At 46.0% G+C, this 16,511-nt stretch overlaps 1 protein-coding gene across 2 annotated transcripts; it reads left to right on the top strand.

Moving 5' to 3' along the window:
- The first annotated feature begins 61 nt into the window (after positions 1 to 61).
- TMEM106A (transmembrane protein 106A) lies at positions 62 to 8,216 on the top strand. 2 transcript variants are annotated; one of them, XR_014019385.1, is made up of 8 exons: positions 62 to 334; positions 844 to 907; positions 3,615 to 3,768; positions 5,401 to 5,541; positions 5,651 to 5,694; positions 6,278 to 6,331; positions 6,698 to 7,996; positions 8,029 to 8,216. XR_014019385.1 is itself a non-coding variant. In XM_081271663.1 (7 exons), the coding sequence occupies exons 1-7, from the start codon at positions 139 to 141 to the stop codon at positions 6,816 to 6,818; spliced, it is 774 nt and encodes a 257-aa protein (XP_081127789.1). In that variant the 5' UTR covers positions 62 to 138; the 3' UTR covers positions 6,819 to 8,009. The 2 variants fall into 2 exon arrangements, 1 of the variants encoding a protein (XP_081127789.1); XM_081271663.1 differs by lacking the exon at positions 8,029 to 8,216 and having other exon boundaries at positions 6,698 to 8,009.
- Positions 8,217 to 16,511: the final 8,295 nt, after the last annotated feature.

Here is a 16,511-nt window from a genome sequence, read left to right as displayed (position 1 = left end):
TGTCTGTCTGTCTCTCTCTCTCTCTCTCTAAAAAATATATTGTGTCCAGCTAAAACTAAAACTTCTTTTTATAAAATTTTTTTTTTAATATTGAACTTTGTTCTTTTTTCACTAGTGAACTGCCCCCCCCCTTGAACAATGGATGATATGTTCTCCCAGCTGGGCTGTCAGAAAGATGAAATCAGGTCAATACTGCCCCCCAACTCGGCCATTGGTGATACAGCTCCCAGCTACTCCAGCTTTGGAAGCAGCAAATCTTTTTGTTCCTGTGTGCCTGCTAGTGCCAAATTTGTGCCCTGCCCTACCTGCCAAGGCAGTGGGGAAATCCCCCGAGGTAAGTTGACCAAAGCTCTGGAAATAGCCTGGAATCCAGGAAGTACTCTTGGCTAGCCAGTTTGAGGCAGCCCTTTTGAGTTTCCTTGAATGGTTGAATGGTGCTCTCAGCTCAGTCAGTATTAACCCATTTAGCCTTGGACTCCCTGCAGAGACCCCCACTTCCTATATTAGATGTATTTTTCTGCCACTCTGCTCCCCAAGCATCACTCTGTGTCTTAGGATTCAGGAAGTTAACAAATGACCTCTCCAAAGAAGGTAAGCCTTTCTGAGTCACTAGTGACATTCAGAGAGTCTTCTTACCTATTAGAAATCTTACTTACCTTCTAGTTCAAAGCTGAGCTAGCTACTTCAGTAGCACAACCCAAGGCTCCCAGTCCTGCTCTGAGGCTGAGGCTGCATGCCTCTGATACTGCTGTATAGAGTGGAGGAAGGATGCTTTTAGGAGGCTGGTCCAGGAAACATTTGTCATGACACATCTTGGTCCTCCCTCTCATCATCTTTCTACAGAGCTGGAGGAGCAGCTGGTGGCCCTCATCCCCTATGGGGACCAGAGGCTGAAGCCCAGACACACGTAAGCACTCTTTTTCCTCCATCTCCACAGGTCATCACCCCAGGGGGCTGCTTTACCCATTAGAGTCACCATTGTGATCCCTCCTAAATTTTTCCCATTGGTTCTTCCCCAGGTAATCTGAGCTTCACCTGCCTCCTTGTTTCCAAAGATTTTCCTGGTTTAAGAATGTTAGGGGGTTGGGGGACTGGGGTTGTGGCTCAGTGGTAGAATGCTCGCTCGCCTAGCGCTGGGCTCGATTCTCAGCACCACATAAAAATAAACAAAACAAAGGTATTAAAAAAGAAGAATGATAAGTGTTGGGGTTGGTGTTGTAGTTCAGTGGTAGAGTGCTTACCTAGCATGTGTGAGGCACTGGGTTTGATTCTCAGTACTGCATATATACAAATAAATAAAATAAAGGTCCATCAACAACTAAATATGTATATATGAAATGGTAAGTGTCAGGTCTAGGATTATTCAGTGGTAGAACATTGCTTAGCATTTATGAAGCCATAAATTCAATTCCCAGCACAATCCCCCCAAAAATTTAAAGAATGATAATTACCCTATTATATGCAATGTATCTTATATTGAAGCATTACATTGTACCCATAAATATGTACAATTATTTGTCAATCAGAAAATTCACAGACTAGGGCTGTGTCTCAATGGTAAGACACTTGCCTACTATGTAGGAGGCCCTAGGTTTGATCCTCAGCACTGCAAAAAAAAATAAAATAAAATTTAGGGGGTTCTGGGGATTGAACCCAAGGTCTTGTGCATGCAAGGCAAGCACTCTACCAACTGAGCTATATCCCCAGCCCATGCAAAACAATTTTTTTTAATATTATTTATTTTTTTTAGTTTTTGGCGGACATAACATCTTTGTTTGTATGTGGTGCTGAGGATCGAACCCGGGCCGCACGCATGCCAGGCGAGCACGCTACTGCTTGAGCCACATCCCCAGCCCCGCAAAACAATTTTTAAAAAATAAAAACAGGGGCTAGGGTTGTGGTTCAGCGGTGGAGTGCTTGCCTAGCATGTGCAAGGCCCTGGGTTCAATCCTTAGCACCACATAAAAATAAATAAAATGGGGTATTTTGTCCAACTACACCAAAAATAAAAATAAAACCAAACTGAGCACAGTAGAGCATGCCTGTAATCCCAGTGATTTCGGAAGCTGGGGCAAGGAGGATTACAAGTTCAAAGCCAGAAACTTAGCAAAACTTTGTCTCAAAAAGGTCTGAGCTGGGCACGGTGGTGCACACCTATAATCCCAGCAGCTTGGGAGGCTGAAGCAGGAGGATCCAGAGTTCAAAGCCAGTCTCAGCAATGCACTAAGCTTGAGCAAGGCGCTAAGCAACTCAGTGAGACCCTGTCTCTAAATAAAATACAAAATAGGGTTGGGGATGCCTCAGTGGTTGAGTGTCCCTGAGTTCAATACCTGGTAACCCCCCCCCCAAAAAAAAAAAAAGGTCTAGGGATATAACTCTGTGGTACAGTGCCCCAGGTTCAATCCCCAAAACCTAAAGAATAAATAAAACACACACGAAATATGATTCAGTGGTAGAAAACTTGTCTAACAGGTGTGAGGCCCTTGAGTTCAAACCCCAATGCATCAAAAATAGGAATAAAACTCTCCCACTCACCCACACAAACAAAAAATGAGCATAGCAGATATTGTCTGAGGCCACTTCCTACCTTTCCTGGAGTATCACTGCTTCAAGAGGCATGGTCCTTTCTCCAAAACAGAAAGGACCTGCAAATCCTCCTGGGAGGGAGGGGGTGGACCTGGCTGCAATTGGTTTGCAAATTGATTTGGGAAGTTGTTTTTAAGAGCTTCTCTTGCCCTGGCAGTCTTTAGATCTGCTTTTTTTCTTCAAAGTAGAGATAGAAAACGAGCTGCTGCCAATTCTGGCACAATTCAAAACCTCAGAAGTAGCCCTGGATTTTTTTTTTTTTTTTTTTTTTTTTGGCATGTCTGTGACCCTATTTGTGAGATCAAGGTCCATTTGTTATGAATCCCTGCAACCTCCTCCCAAAATGCTCAGCTTGAGCTGGAGACCCTCCATACAGCCTTCCCACCACTACATCAGAATTAGAAACTAGCAATGCCCCTAATAAGATACAAAGTACTGTCTCTATTTTTTATTTTGTAGTTGTAGATGGACAGCATACCTTTACCTTTGTTTCATTTTTATGTGTGCTGAAGATGGAACCCAGTAGCCAGCCCAATTGTCTCTAATTATATCTCTTTTGAATTAGATGGATGGTTTCCTGTTCTGAATATTGTTTAACTAAATATACAAATCAGAACTCTCAAAAAATTAATGTGGACTTAGTTCTTCTAGTGATAATTACTAGCATTCATTGAGCTTTTTCTTCATGCCAGAACCTGTGATTAGTATTTTTCCATGTATTATATCATAGCAAATTCTATTATGTAGGTACAGTTATCTCCATTTTATAAAGACAGTGGGAATTTGGGAGGGTAGGTGGGCTGCTCAACGTTATGAGGTCAACGGGGACAGGAAGGTGGAAATGGAAGCCAAGCTGCCTTCCTCCTAGTGCTGTGCTCCTTACTACCCATGCTCAACCACATCTGGAGAGCTAAATGAGCAGTCATGGAGGTGATATGTGTGGAGAGCCTTGTATCTGGAGAGGAGTGTGAGAATCCTAGGTTTTCTTGGTGTTCACACTCCTCCATCCTTGTGCTGCTTTTCCACAGGAAGCTCTCTGTGTTCCTGGCAGTGTTCATCTGCCTGATGACTTCCTCCTGTATCATCTTTTTCCTGTTTCCCCGGTCCATCGATGTGCAGCCTGCAGGCCTCAACTCCTCCACCGTGGCCTTTGATGAGTCTGACATCCATCTCAACATGACGGTGTGTGTGTAGTAGGTGCCCTGGCTCTGCCCTCTGTACTTCCCTAAAGCCTTTGTCCAACTTAGGTGTGCATAGCCAAGGATCTTGTGGCACCCAGAGGAGAGAAGTAGGGAATAGCATGAGCTATCTGATAACAAATTGTATAGAACTGGAACTCTGCACAATCAGGGATCAGAATCCAGGTCAGATTAATAAATCATAGTGTGGAGTAGAGTTGTCAGTGCCTGAAACTCTGGATGGACAGACAGAATGGAAAGAAGCCATATAAAATGGGACCGGATCCTAAGCCAGTGTGGTTTTTGTTCATTTGTTTTGAAATGTGGTTCTCACACTGTTGCCAAGGATGGTCCAAACTCCTGGGCTCAAATGTTGGGTCCTCCTACTCAATGTTGGGACCCAGCCTCCTGAGTAGGTGAGACTACAGGCATGTGCTGCCACATCCAGCTCAATGTAGCTTCTTTTTTTAAAAAATGTTTTTATTTCTTATCTTGAGATGGGGTCTTGCTAAGTTATTGAGATGGTCTCAAACTTGTAATCCTCCTGCCTCAGCCTCATCTGTTACTGGGATTATAGACATGTGCCCTCTCACCTGGCTCAGTGCAACTTCTTAAAGGTGACCCCTCACCATTAAGAGCCCATTGGTGTACTCACTTCGGCAGCACATATACTAAAATTGGAACGATTAGCATGGCCCCTGCACACGAATGACCTGCAGGTTAGTTCTTGAAGCATTCCATATTTTGTGCAGTTCATAGACCATCTGATAATGGTAGGGTTTGAAGAAGTTACTTGTTCTGTCTTATGGTGATACCACAAGCCATGCTGTCTGGTCCTCCTACTCAATGTTGGGACCCAAGTAACCAACCATCAACACAGCATTCTGTTCACGTTACTATTAATAAATTACTGAAAATAATCCTTGTGTCTGTACATGAAAACTTTTTTCCATTTGTCCGTTTCTGCTTCTGACTTAAGCAGTGAACTTTATATCAGATTTCCTATAACAGAATCCTCCTGATACATGTTTAAAAAAAAGAGCCCATTGGAAGCTGGGCATGGTGGTTTACACCTGTAATCCCAGTAGCTCAGGAGGCTAAGGCAGGAGGATTGCGAGTTCAAACCCAGCCTCAGCAACAGTGAGGCACTAAGCAACTCGGTGAGATCCTGTCTCTAAATAAAATACAAAATAGGGCTAGGGATGTGGATGTGGCTCAGTGGTCAAGTGCCCCTGAGTTCAATCCCTGGTACCAAAAAAAAAAAAAAAAGCCCATTGGATATCCAGTCACAGTGGCACATGCCTATAATCCTAGCAACTCAGGAGGCTAAGGCAGGAGGATCACAAGTTCAAGGCCAGCCTCAGCAACTAAGTGAGGCTCTAAGCAACTTAGTGAGGTACTGTCTCAAAAAGAGCTGGGGATGTGGCTCAGTGGTTAAGCACCTCTAGGTTCAGTCTCCAGTATTTAAAAAAAAAAAAAAAAAATTGGAGGAGCTCTTGGTACTGATTCTCTACACCTAAGATCTGTCATGGTTGGGTGGGAATCTGGCCCAAGAGCCAGACTTCTGAAACTGTTTGGCTTCTCCCTTCCAAAGATGAGCCACTCTTACCCTCCCTTTCCTTGTCTTTATCCCCAGAGTATCTTGAATATCTCCAATACCAACTACTACCCCATCACTGTGACCCAGCTGACCATCGAGGTTCTGCACCTGTCCCTTGTGGTAGGACAAGTTTCCAACAGTCTCTTCCTACACATCGGCCCTTTGGCCAGTGAACAGGTGACTTCCCTGACCCCAGCCAGCCCTGCCCACAGATATTCAGATGTGTGTGGTGTTGGGAAGGAGGCAGCCTAAGGTGAGGCTAACCTTGTGCCCATTTGGTTAACAGGTGTTTTATGCAGTAGCCAGCAGAATACAGGATGAAAACACATAGTGAGTACCTCTTGACCTCTTTTTCCCATAGTCCCTTGCCTGACTTGGAAACCCATATGATACCCACTGGGTTTCCTCATTGCTTAGCAAACTCTTCAGCCTCTTAAGTCCTGTCCCCTTGTAGCTGGGACTTAAGCATACAAGGACTTAGGGTCCTTAGCTTCTGCCTGCTGGGCCCAGATTGGAATGAAAAACAGGCTGGGATTTGGTTAATCTTTTCTATTTTTTTAATATTTATTTAATTTTTAGGTGGACACAGTATCTTTATTTCACATTTATGTGGTGCTGAGAACTGAACCCAGTGCCTCACGCACACTAGGCGAGCTCACTACCACTTGAGCCACATCCCCAGCCCCTGGTTAATTTTTTCAATATGTGATCTTGGGGATCTGAATCACTGAGTAAAAGGAGTCTTTTGTTTTCTGCTAAGGGCAAGGCCAGCATGTACCTGGGCTAAGCACTGGGGGCTTGGAGTGATATTGCAATCAGAGCCATAGGGCCCTTCAGGACCTGCAGGTCTCCAAGTTTTCTGAGAGGCTGTTCAGTATGAAATGTGACCCCATGCTCTCTTTCTCTCTCTCAGCAAAATCTGTACCTGGCTGAAAATCAAAGTCCACCATGTACTTTTGCACATCCAGTAAGTAGGGCTTGGAGCTCTGGTGTCTCCTGTCCCACTTTTGACTCTATTCTCACTCAGCTTTATCTCCTATGGGGGGAGAGAGTCCTTGCAGCTGACCCTGTGAATATTTGTCTCTGGAGAATAGCAAGTCCACATCTTTCTCTGGGTCTCACCTTGCTTATAAGTTATTGGTGTGTCAGTCCCAGGGTTGTCTGGAAGTTGCTGGAACACAGGTGGGGCAGCTGTTCCTGGTGCCTTGGAACAGCAGGGAACGGAAGGAAGGAGGAGGGAGGTTGAGGGAGCCAATCTTTCCCCGACAGCAAAACAGGGTCAGACCTGTCCTTTTCCTCCCAGACATGACAACAAGGCCTGCTTCCTCTCCAGGGGCACCTTGACCTGGTCCCACCTGAGCCATTCAGAGCAGCTGGTCTTTGACAGCTATGAGTATGTGGACTGCCGGGGAAACATGTCAGTGCCACACCTGCTGATCCCTCACCCACCATGACCCGACTGCCGTCCCTGTACACTGGGCACCTGCAAACCTGGTCCACAACTCCACAGTGCCCCAAGAAGGACTGCAGTGACTTCCAAAGGAAGAGCCTCACTTTTCATCCCTTCCCACACCCTCAGCACAGGGAGCTTTGTGTGACGGTAATTTCATACACACACACACAACCACCCTCTGATTTCTAAAGTTCTTTTAGCGCCTCAGCTTCTGCCTTGGTCTGTCTTGAAGAAAGTCTGACTTCCCTGGGGCATTCCTTGGGAGTCCATTGACTGGTACCTGTCCTTTCTGTGCTGAGCATGTTGATTGCACAGCTCTACTGCGACATGTCCTCCACCTGTCTGAACGTGGGAAAAGCTATAGTTTTATCTGGCTTTTAAAACATTGACCCTTTTTAGGTTCTCCACCCAGTGATAAGAAAGTGTCTTGGGGACATCCAATGCTATCTACAAGGCCCTCAGATGTTCCCCTGTGCCTCTCTGCTTTGCTCATATGACAAAGTGATAGTGGTAGCCTCTTCTCTCTGGTAACTTGTCCTCCACCCATCTAACAGAGTGGCAAGCCCTTTAACCCCCTGTTAGTGGGTTAGTGACTATCCCTGGTTTCTAGGAAGAAAAAGCTGCCTGCATCAAAAGCTTTTCCTTTAGACAGAACAGTTGTACTTTTATTTCATGGCAGGAGTTAAAGTAAAAGGGGAGGGGAAGGAGGCACCTAGCACCCCCTGAGTCTACACAAGAAAGAAGTTATGGCCAGAATCATTTTCAAATGTGTTTATCAAAGTTTCTAAGCCCATAAGCCAGAGTCTATGTGAGTGGACCCAGGCAGTTCAAACTGGGCCCAGCTTCTGTCTTGTGAAAGCCTGCAGGGGATGAAGCTCTCAGTGTCTACACAAAACTTCTGGGCTCTGTTCCACTTCCTCCTCTGCCCCAGATCCCACCCTCTGCTCCGAACAGCCCCTGCTCTCCAGGCTTTGACACAAGGAGCCCATCCACAAGGACCAGGCTAGAGCCTCCCTTTCCTGTTGGTCAGGTAATTCCCAGGTTCCCATAGGGCTTCAAGTGGAGGTAATTTTTGTAGTTGAGCAAAGCAGGAATGATATCTGTTCTCTAAATAAGGTTAGGCTTTTACATGTGGAGTGACAAAGCTAGGCAATGGATGAAAGCTGAATTTGGAGTAAGGTAAATGGAGGGGACTGTGGTAAAAGAACTAGCAGACTAACTGGGACTGTGAGGGGGGGAGGAAGGAATCTGCTGGCTCTAAGCTCACACCTGGATAGTTGGGATCAAGCTGGTGCCAACAAGAGTGCAGAAGTCCAAGGAGTCCAGCCTGAAGTTTCTGTATATAGGTCACCAAATGTAAAAGATTTATATTGTACTCAATAAACTACATTCAACTGTGTGTGTGTGTGTGAAAGTCTCCTGAGAGTAGGAGGGAGCTGGCAGACACTAGTCTTATCATAAACTATTTCTTAATGTTCCAGTGAGCATCAAGGCTGCTGAGAACATATCCTGCTTTGCTGGCTTCTGAGAGATTATTCACAGGAGCTCATTCTCTCCCTCTAATTGTGTAATCTCTAAGCTCTCTCCCAACTTTAGCTTCCTATTCTGTATCTTTCCCTCCATCCCAACCCCCCCCCCCCCGCCACTGCTCCCCTCAGGAAACATCCCTGGGTTACACTAAGATCAGGCTTGGCTTCTTCAGTCTGACCCAGAGTGGATGCTGAATGGGCTACAGTGAAATGACCTGAGCTGGGTGTAGTAGTGTACTCCTACAATCCCAGCAACTTGGGAGGCTGAGGCAGGAGGATCATAATTTCAAGGCCAGTCTCAGCAACTTAACAAGACCCTGTCAAAATTTAAATAGAAAAGGGGTAGGGATATAGCTCAGTGTTAAACTGCTGGGTTCAATTCCTAACATGTGCATACACACAAGCACATACACACACACCCCTCTGGTTTCTCAGCCCCAGAATGTGACTGAGGTGACAGACAGCCTTTCTCATAATGGAAGTTGCTGGAACACAGATAGGGCAGCTGTTCCTGGTGACTTGGAACAGCAGGAAACAGAAGGAGGAGGGAGGTTGAGGGAGCCAATCTTTCCCCGACAGCAAAACAGGGTCAGACCTGTCCTTTTCCTCCCAGACATAACAAGGCCTGCTTCCTCTCCAGGGGCACCTTGACCTGGTCCCACCTGAGCCATTCAGAGCAGCTGGTCTTTGACAGCTATGAGTATGTGGACTGCCGGGGAAACATGTCAGTGAGTGCCACACCTGCTGATCCCTCACCCACCATGACCCGACTGCCGTCCCTGTACACTGGGCACCTGCAAACCTGGTCCACATCTCCCACAACTCCACAGTCCCCAAGAAGGACTGCAGTGACTTCCAAAGGAAGAGCCTCACTTTTCATCCCTTCCCACACCCTCAGCACAGGGAGCTTTGTGTGACGGTAATTTCATACACACACACACAACCACCCTCTGATTTCTAAAGTTCTTTCAGGGACCAGCATCAGATCCTGCCCTTTGTCTATCTCAGGGAAGTCTGACTTGACATTGTCTCATAAGACTATGTCAGACTTGCATCTTTCTGAAGCCTGACACTGGGGGGTCCCCCAGCCCTGCCCTCTCTTCCACTTGGGGCTGATGAGGGAGGGATGCCTGGGGCTTTTGGAGCCTCCTGGTTTTCTCTGGTAGGTGTAAAGGCTGAAACCTGGAATGAGACAGGCCTGAGAATTTCAGTAGGAAATCCCCACTCTCTTCCTTCCCAGGGTCAGGTGTACCCTGCCTGGGAAAATCAAAGCCTCTCTTCTGAGTTCTTCCCTTCACCATCAGTCATTTAACAGCTGAGTGCCCACTGTGGGCCAGAAACTGCACAAGGCTTAGATAGATGTCCCTGCCTGCCACCTCTGGGGCTGCCCCGGGCCTGGTATGGCATTACATAGCCCTGTCTTCTTTTTGATTCCGTCCTTAGGCATGGGCTTGCGGGAGGAGCAGTGGCTCCAGTGATGAGCATAAACTGGAAGCTCCAATGGACTTACCACTGGGTAATAAAGGTCAGTAGGAGGTGGAGACTTGGGCCCAAGATCTCCCCATGGCTTTGTTTCAAGAGGCAAGGAGAGGCCTTCCTCTCTCTCCCATCCTCTCCATTCCCCTCATCCCAATCTCAGAAAACTGACCACTCTCTTGGCTCTTAGAAAGATCACATTTTACTCCTAGCTAGTCTTGCAGAGTGGATGGCTTTTAAGGGGTAATAAGAAGGTATGATTGCTTATCTGGTTTTTGGCGGTGAACAGTGGAATCTTGAATCTGTGCCTGGATTACCACTGCTGGATATAATTAATTGACTGAGAAAAGGGAGACACAGGAAACAAAACAAGTTAGCAATTCCTGGGTATGCTGGCTTCAGGACACTGTGTTAAGCACCTCAAGGTTAGAGGAATCAAAGTGAAAGGCAGCAGCCTGGTCCATATCCTAAACCTCCTCGAGTTCTCTCATCCTTTGTGCCTATCTCAGAGACCATTCCAAAGCTTGCACCTTTTTATGCTCATTAAGAGTTACCATTCTGGGGCTGGAGTTGTGGCTCAATGGTAGAGCACTTGCCTAGCATGTGTGAGGCACTGGATTCGATTCTTAGCACCACATAAAAATAAACAAAATAAAGGCATTGTGTCCATCTACAACTATTAAAAAAAAAATTTTTTTAAGAGTTACCATTCTAGGGCTGGGGTTGTGGCTCAGCGGTAGAGCACTTGCCTAGCACGTACAAGGCACTAGGATCAATTCTCAGCACCACATAAAAAAAATAAAAATAAAGGTATTGCATCCAACTACAAATAATAATAATAATAATTCTTTAAAAAAAAAGTTACCATTCTAGCTGGGCGCTGTGGCACAAGCCTGTAATCCCAACAGCTGGGGAGCCTGAGGCAGGAGGATCATGAGTTCAAAGCCAGCCTCAGCAAACTTGAGGCACTAAAGTAACTCATTGAGACCCTGTCTCTAAATAAAAATACAAAATAGGGCTGGGGATATGGCTCAGTGGTCAAGTGCCCCTGAGTTCAATCCCAGTACCAGAAAAAAAAAATTACCAATCTTATAAGTGACTATGCCACTGATTTAAAGAAAAAAATATTGTTACCATCCTAGATTTCATGGCCTACATTGAGCCAGACTCAGTTGAGTGCTTTTGATGCTATCCCCTTTAATTACCACATACAGTCCTCTTGACTACTCTAGAGAAAGTGGTATTTATGAATGAGGCTCAGAGCTCACATCATGCTACAAGGGAGTGGTGATCCTGAGACTCAGCCTCTGATTTAGGTCTTGCTTTCCTCCTCTTCCAGTTGCCTCTATCTCTTTAGCCAGCTTTAAAACAGCCCCTTCTCAGGTGTGGTGGCACATGCCTATAATCTCAGTGGCTTGGGAGGCTGAGACAGGAGGATTGTAAATTCAAGGCCAGCCTTAGCAAATCAGCAAGGTCCTAACCAATTTTGCAAGAACTTGCCTCTGAATAAAATATAAAAAGGGCTGGGGATGTGGCTCAGTAAAGTGCCCCTACATTCAAAGAAAAACAAAAAAACAGATTCTTGGAAGTTTAGGCTCACTCCTATAATTCCAACACCTTGGGAGGCTAAGACAGGGGGATCACAAATTCAAGACAAGCCTCAGCAACCCAGTGAGGCCCTAAGCAATTTAGTGAGATCATTTCTCAAAAAAAAAAAAAAAAAATCCCCCTTATTTACCTTCTTTGGTACATATCTTTCCAAACAGGTTGTTCAACTCCTCCCTTATGCTTAGTGTTAGCAACAGGACTTAGCCAGATATTTTTATGGGTCAAGGAATAGAGAACAGAGAAATTGGCTATTCAGAGTGACTTTGAAATAATTCCAGTTCCCTTCCCTGCCTCCTGCTAAGGATGCCTCTGTGGACAACACACACACAAGGGCACACTCAAACACTAAGCCAGAGCCTCTCTTCCTCTGTGCTCTGTCTCACCTTGAAACGTGAATATCCAGGGTGTTTCTTAAGGCTAGAAAGGCAGGAGTTCATGAGACCTGGTGATGAAACAAGCATAAGTTACTCATCTGAAAGTTTCTTTTTTCTTTTTCTGGTAGTACTACTAAACTATACATCTACATCTACAAACTCAGCCCTTTTTTTTTTTTTTTTTTACATTGAGACAGGGTCTCACTAAGTTGCTGAGGTTGGCCTCAAAGTTTTGAGCCTCCTGCTCCAGCCTCCTCAGTATCTGGGATTACAGGCATGCTCCACTGTACCCAGCTCATACCAGAGTTTCTGAGGACAGAACACATCAGGACTGGACTTTTTATCATGTCTGGGGCCCAGGTACAAGTCTGATGGTCAGGGGCAGACCCCTCCCTGCCCCAAAACACATTCTGAACCCACCCTGAAGATTCGAACTAGGGAGCCATGCTGTGGTTCCCTGTTCCCGATCTCCCAGGGCTCAATATATCTGCTGATAAGCTACAACTCACATCCCACCTCTCTGACCATCCCCACTCCCTCTTCTGTCATCCTCACCGTGGAAGAGAGGCTGACACCACGTCAGACACCCTCTGTAGAAGATGACAGGCTTCTTTGCAGCCCCAGTTTGATACAAATTCACCCAGAGGCGGTAGCTACAGAGGTCGTAAAGGCTGAGGGTGCTGAGGAGTACTGGACAAGCTGTGGTGGCAGATAGGGATTCTGGATCTGGGGCTGGGATGGGATCCAGGGGTTCTCTCCTCAGCCTCTCCCCTTCCAGGAGCCTCACTTACCAGGACCTGAGAGGTTATACAATTGCCCTCCAGCTTTAGGAGCCCCCAGTGAGTCAGGCTGGGGTCCTTGCCTTTGGGAATCCTGGACACTGGACAGAAAATTGCACTGAGTAACCGGGTCCTGATCACTTCGTTGTGGTGGCCGTGGTTTTGGTGGTGGTGGCGGTGGTGGCAGTGGCTCTGGCTGCAGCTGCAGAAGCTGTGCTTGTGGTGGCTGGTGCCGTGGCTGCTGTATTGGTGGCTTTGGCTCTGCTGGTGTTTTTGGCTGCGCTGGTGGCTTCGGCTGCACGGATGGCTGGTGCAGCTGTGCGGGGGGAGCCCAGGACTCCTCCAACTCCTGATATGTTTGGGATTTTTTCTCAGATCGGTATTCCTCCACTTGGTGTTTCTTTGGTTGCTGACAAGAAGCTCCAACCAAGTGGCATCTTCCACCCTCCCATCCTATCACCCAGGGGCCACAGAGGTTTGAGATAGTGAGGCAAGTGAATAGAGAGGCCAGGGTGGTTAGAAGCATCTCTGTTCCCTGCAGTTGGAGGCTGAAGCTGGGGCCCAGGCTGCCTTCCCTCACATACCACAAGTCCAAGAAGTATTTCCTGGGACTGTGCCACCCAGCACAGCCTCTTCCCAGGAGGTGGCACTGTCTGAGCATCTGAGCCTGGCTTGGAGCCGGGCACTGAAAGGAATTTTCATTGCCAGAGGATAAAGAATAAGTCCTTACTTTGATTTTTTTTGGGGGGTGGTAGGGTGGGGGAGACACAGGGAATTGAACCCAGAGGTGCTTAACCACTGAATCACATCCACAGTGCTTTTTTATATTTTATTTAGAGACAGGGTCTCTCTGAGTTGCTTAGGGCCTTGCTAAATTGCTGAGGCTGGCTTTGAACTTGCCATCCTCCTGCTTTGGCCTTCCAAGCTGCTGGGATTACAGGCATTCCCCACCACCACTGCCACCGCCAGATACCAAGTCCTTAATTTGAACCACCACTGTCCAATAAAAACAATGTATGCCACATGTGTAATTTTACATATTCTAGTAGCCACACACGAGATCAGGAGGAACAGATGAAAAAGGAAAAATATTGGGCTGGGGATGTGGCTCAGCGGTAGCACGCTCGCCTGGTATGCGTGCGGCCCAGGTTCAATCCTCAGCACCACATACAAACAAAGATGTTGTGTCCGCCGATAACTAAAAAATAAAATATTTAAAAAAAGAAAAAGGAAAAATATATATCTATATATTCCCTCCCCCCAGTACTGGGAATTGAACCCAGAGTGTCTCTAGGACTGAGCTACATCTACCAGCCTATTTCTTTCTTTTCTTTCTTTAATTTTTGAGATTGTCTCCAGAATTACCCAGGATGTTCCTGACTTGCACTCCACCTGCCTCAGTATCCCAAGTAACTGGGATTAGCAGGATAGCACCAAGTACTGCTAATTTTAATATATTTTATTTAACCAAATACATCCCGGGGCTGGGGATGTGGCTCAAGCGGTAGCGCGCTCGCCTGGCATGTGTGCGGCCCGGGTTCGATCCTCAGCACCACATACCAACAAAGATGTTGTGTCCGCCGAGAACTAAAAAATAAATATTAAAAATTATCTCTCTCTCTCTCTCTCCTCTCTCACTCTCTTGAAAAAAAAAGAGTTAACCAAATACATCCCAAACCTGTGATCAATATGAAAATATTAATATTTCAGCCACATATAGTGGCACATGCCTGTCATCCCACCAGCTCAGGAGGCCAAGACAGGAGGATCAGGAGTTCAAAGTCAGAAACTTAGTGAGACCTAAGCAATTTAACAAGTCCTGGTTTCCAAATAAAATATAAAAAGAGCTAGGGATATGGCTCAGTAATTAAGGTCCCTGCATTCAATCTCTGGTACCAAAAAATAAAATTAATATCTTATGTTCTTTGTTTTGATACCAAGTCTTCAAAACGCAGTACACATTTTATGCTTAATAGCACATCTTCATTTGAACACTAAATTTTCACCAAAATTGTTGGACTCTATTTCTTTTTTTTCTTTCTGATCTTTTTTAAATTTCATAAAATTTACAGTAGAAAATGTAGATTTAGGGGGCTGGTGTTGTGGCTCAGTGGTAGAGCACTCACCTAGCATGTGTGAGGCCCTGAGTTCAATCCTCAGCACCACATAAAGATAAATAAATAAAGGTATTGTGTCCATATACAACTAAAAAGTATTTAAAACAAAAGAAGAAGAAAATGTAGATTTAGACATCTGAGTTACACCAAACATTCGTAAAATTTTCCTAATATGTAAGTTGAATATTTGTTCTAAAAACTTTATATTTAAATTAATCAAATTAATATAAAATAGTAAACTCAGCTCTTCATTCTCACTAGCCACATTGCAGTAGCTCAATAGCCTAGAGGCTGGTGGCAACTATATTAGACAGCCCAGCTTCAAAACCTTTCAGCCATGCAGTGGCACATGCTGTAGTCCCAGTGACTTCGGAGGCTGAGGCAGGAGGATTGCAGGTTCAAAGCCAGCATCAGCAACTTTTTGAGGCCCTAAGTTAGTGAGATTCTGTCTCAAAATAAATAAATAAATAAATAAATATATAAATAAGGCTGAGGATGTAGCTCAATGGTTAGGCACCTCTGGGTTTAATCCTCAGTCCAAAACAGACAAACTAAAACCCTCCCAGGCCTAATATCCCTGTTCCCACCAGCCGATAACAGCAAAACTAAGGTGATAACTCAGCACCACCACCATAGTTTCTCTGAGAGAACTCTAAATGACCGTGCTTCCCTCCTACCCCAGTATGCAACATTCACCAAATACCAGCCTTCTCCCTAGGGGATTGTCTTCCCCATTTCCTTCCTGCTCCATGGAGAACCCTGCTGGACCTGGTCCTTCCCATGTACCTGTTCTTGTTGCTGCTGCTGCTGCTCAGCCATTAGCCACCTCCTCCGGTCCAAAGCCATCTGTCGGCGCCGGGCTTCCCAGTGGTAGGCACTACTCATGATGGTGGGATGGTGGAAGCCCCAACAGGGAGGGGGGGCAGGCAGCCCAGGACAGTGCCCCCACCACCTCTGTCACCTCCTACCCCAAATGCATTGCCTATAACCACAACCACCTCACAATGTGGCCACTGCCAGGGCAACTGGGCAGGTCCCCCGCCCTGCCTTGGTGGGGGGTTGTTCTTCTGAAGGCTCCTGGTAAACACCTGTAAGTCTGCTAACTTCCTTTCTTTCTCTCCAGGGTCCTGAACAGATAGAAGACACTTTCCCATCTTAGTGTGAAGTCTCAGTGGGCCCCAGGAACAATTCTGCAGGGAAGTCTCCTCATTTTTCTTTCTGTCTTTTTTTTCCCCCACTTCTCCTGAGGGGTTTCCAGCAGCAACCACTGGCCCTCTGTTGACCCTCTCTCCCTCCAAAGTCTCTGAAATTACTTTTCCTCACTCCTTTGTCTCTTCTTCCTCACTCTCCCCCTTCCATAAATGTCTGTGTTGAGTCAAGATAAAAGAAAATACAAAATCCACTAACCTTCACTGAAGGGTGGAAAGCAACCTTTGTATCAGATCAGCTCCAAAGAACCTGTTAATCCTAGCTGTGTAGTGGAGTTACCTTGGACTTTGGTATTAAACAGATTCAAATTCAATCCTGCTCTGTCACATATTTGCTGAGGGGACTTAGACAGACCACAGTCTTGGAGGCTTCCCTGTGAAGGTTATTGGTTGACCTCAAGGAATGCCTGGAAATACCAGCTCTCATAGTGGGGCATCCAAATATGAACAGCTGATAGGGACTTCACAGCTCTGCTATGGGTGCAGAGGGATGCTGAACCTTTTTGTATCTTTTTCTCCTTTGGTAAAACAGTTGCTGGTTCCTTCTCCCAGCACCAAGGAGTGTTGTTGTTTGCAACAATAGGTTTATGAGAGTTGCCAGAT

The sequence above is a fragment of the Spermophilus citellus genome (genome assembly GCF_964194105.1).
Source record: "Spermophilus citellus genome assembly, chromosome: 17".
In the NCBI taxonomy this organism is placed as follows: domain Eukaryota; kingdom Metazoa; phylum Chordata; class Mammalia; order Rodentia; family Sciuridae; genus Spermophilus; species Spermophilus citellus.
This window is presented reverse-complemented; position numbering and strand designations above follow the sequence as displayed.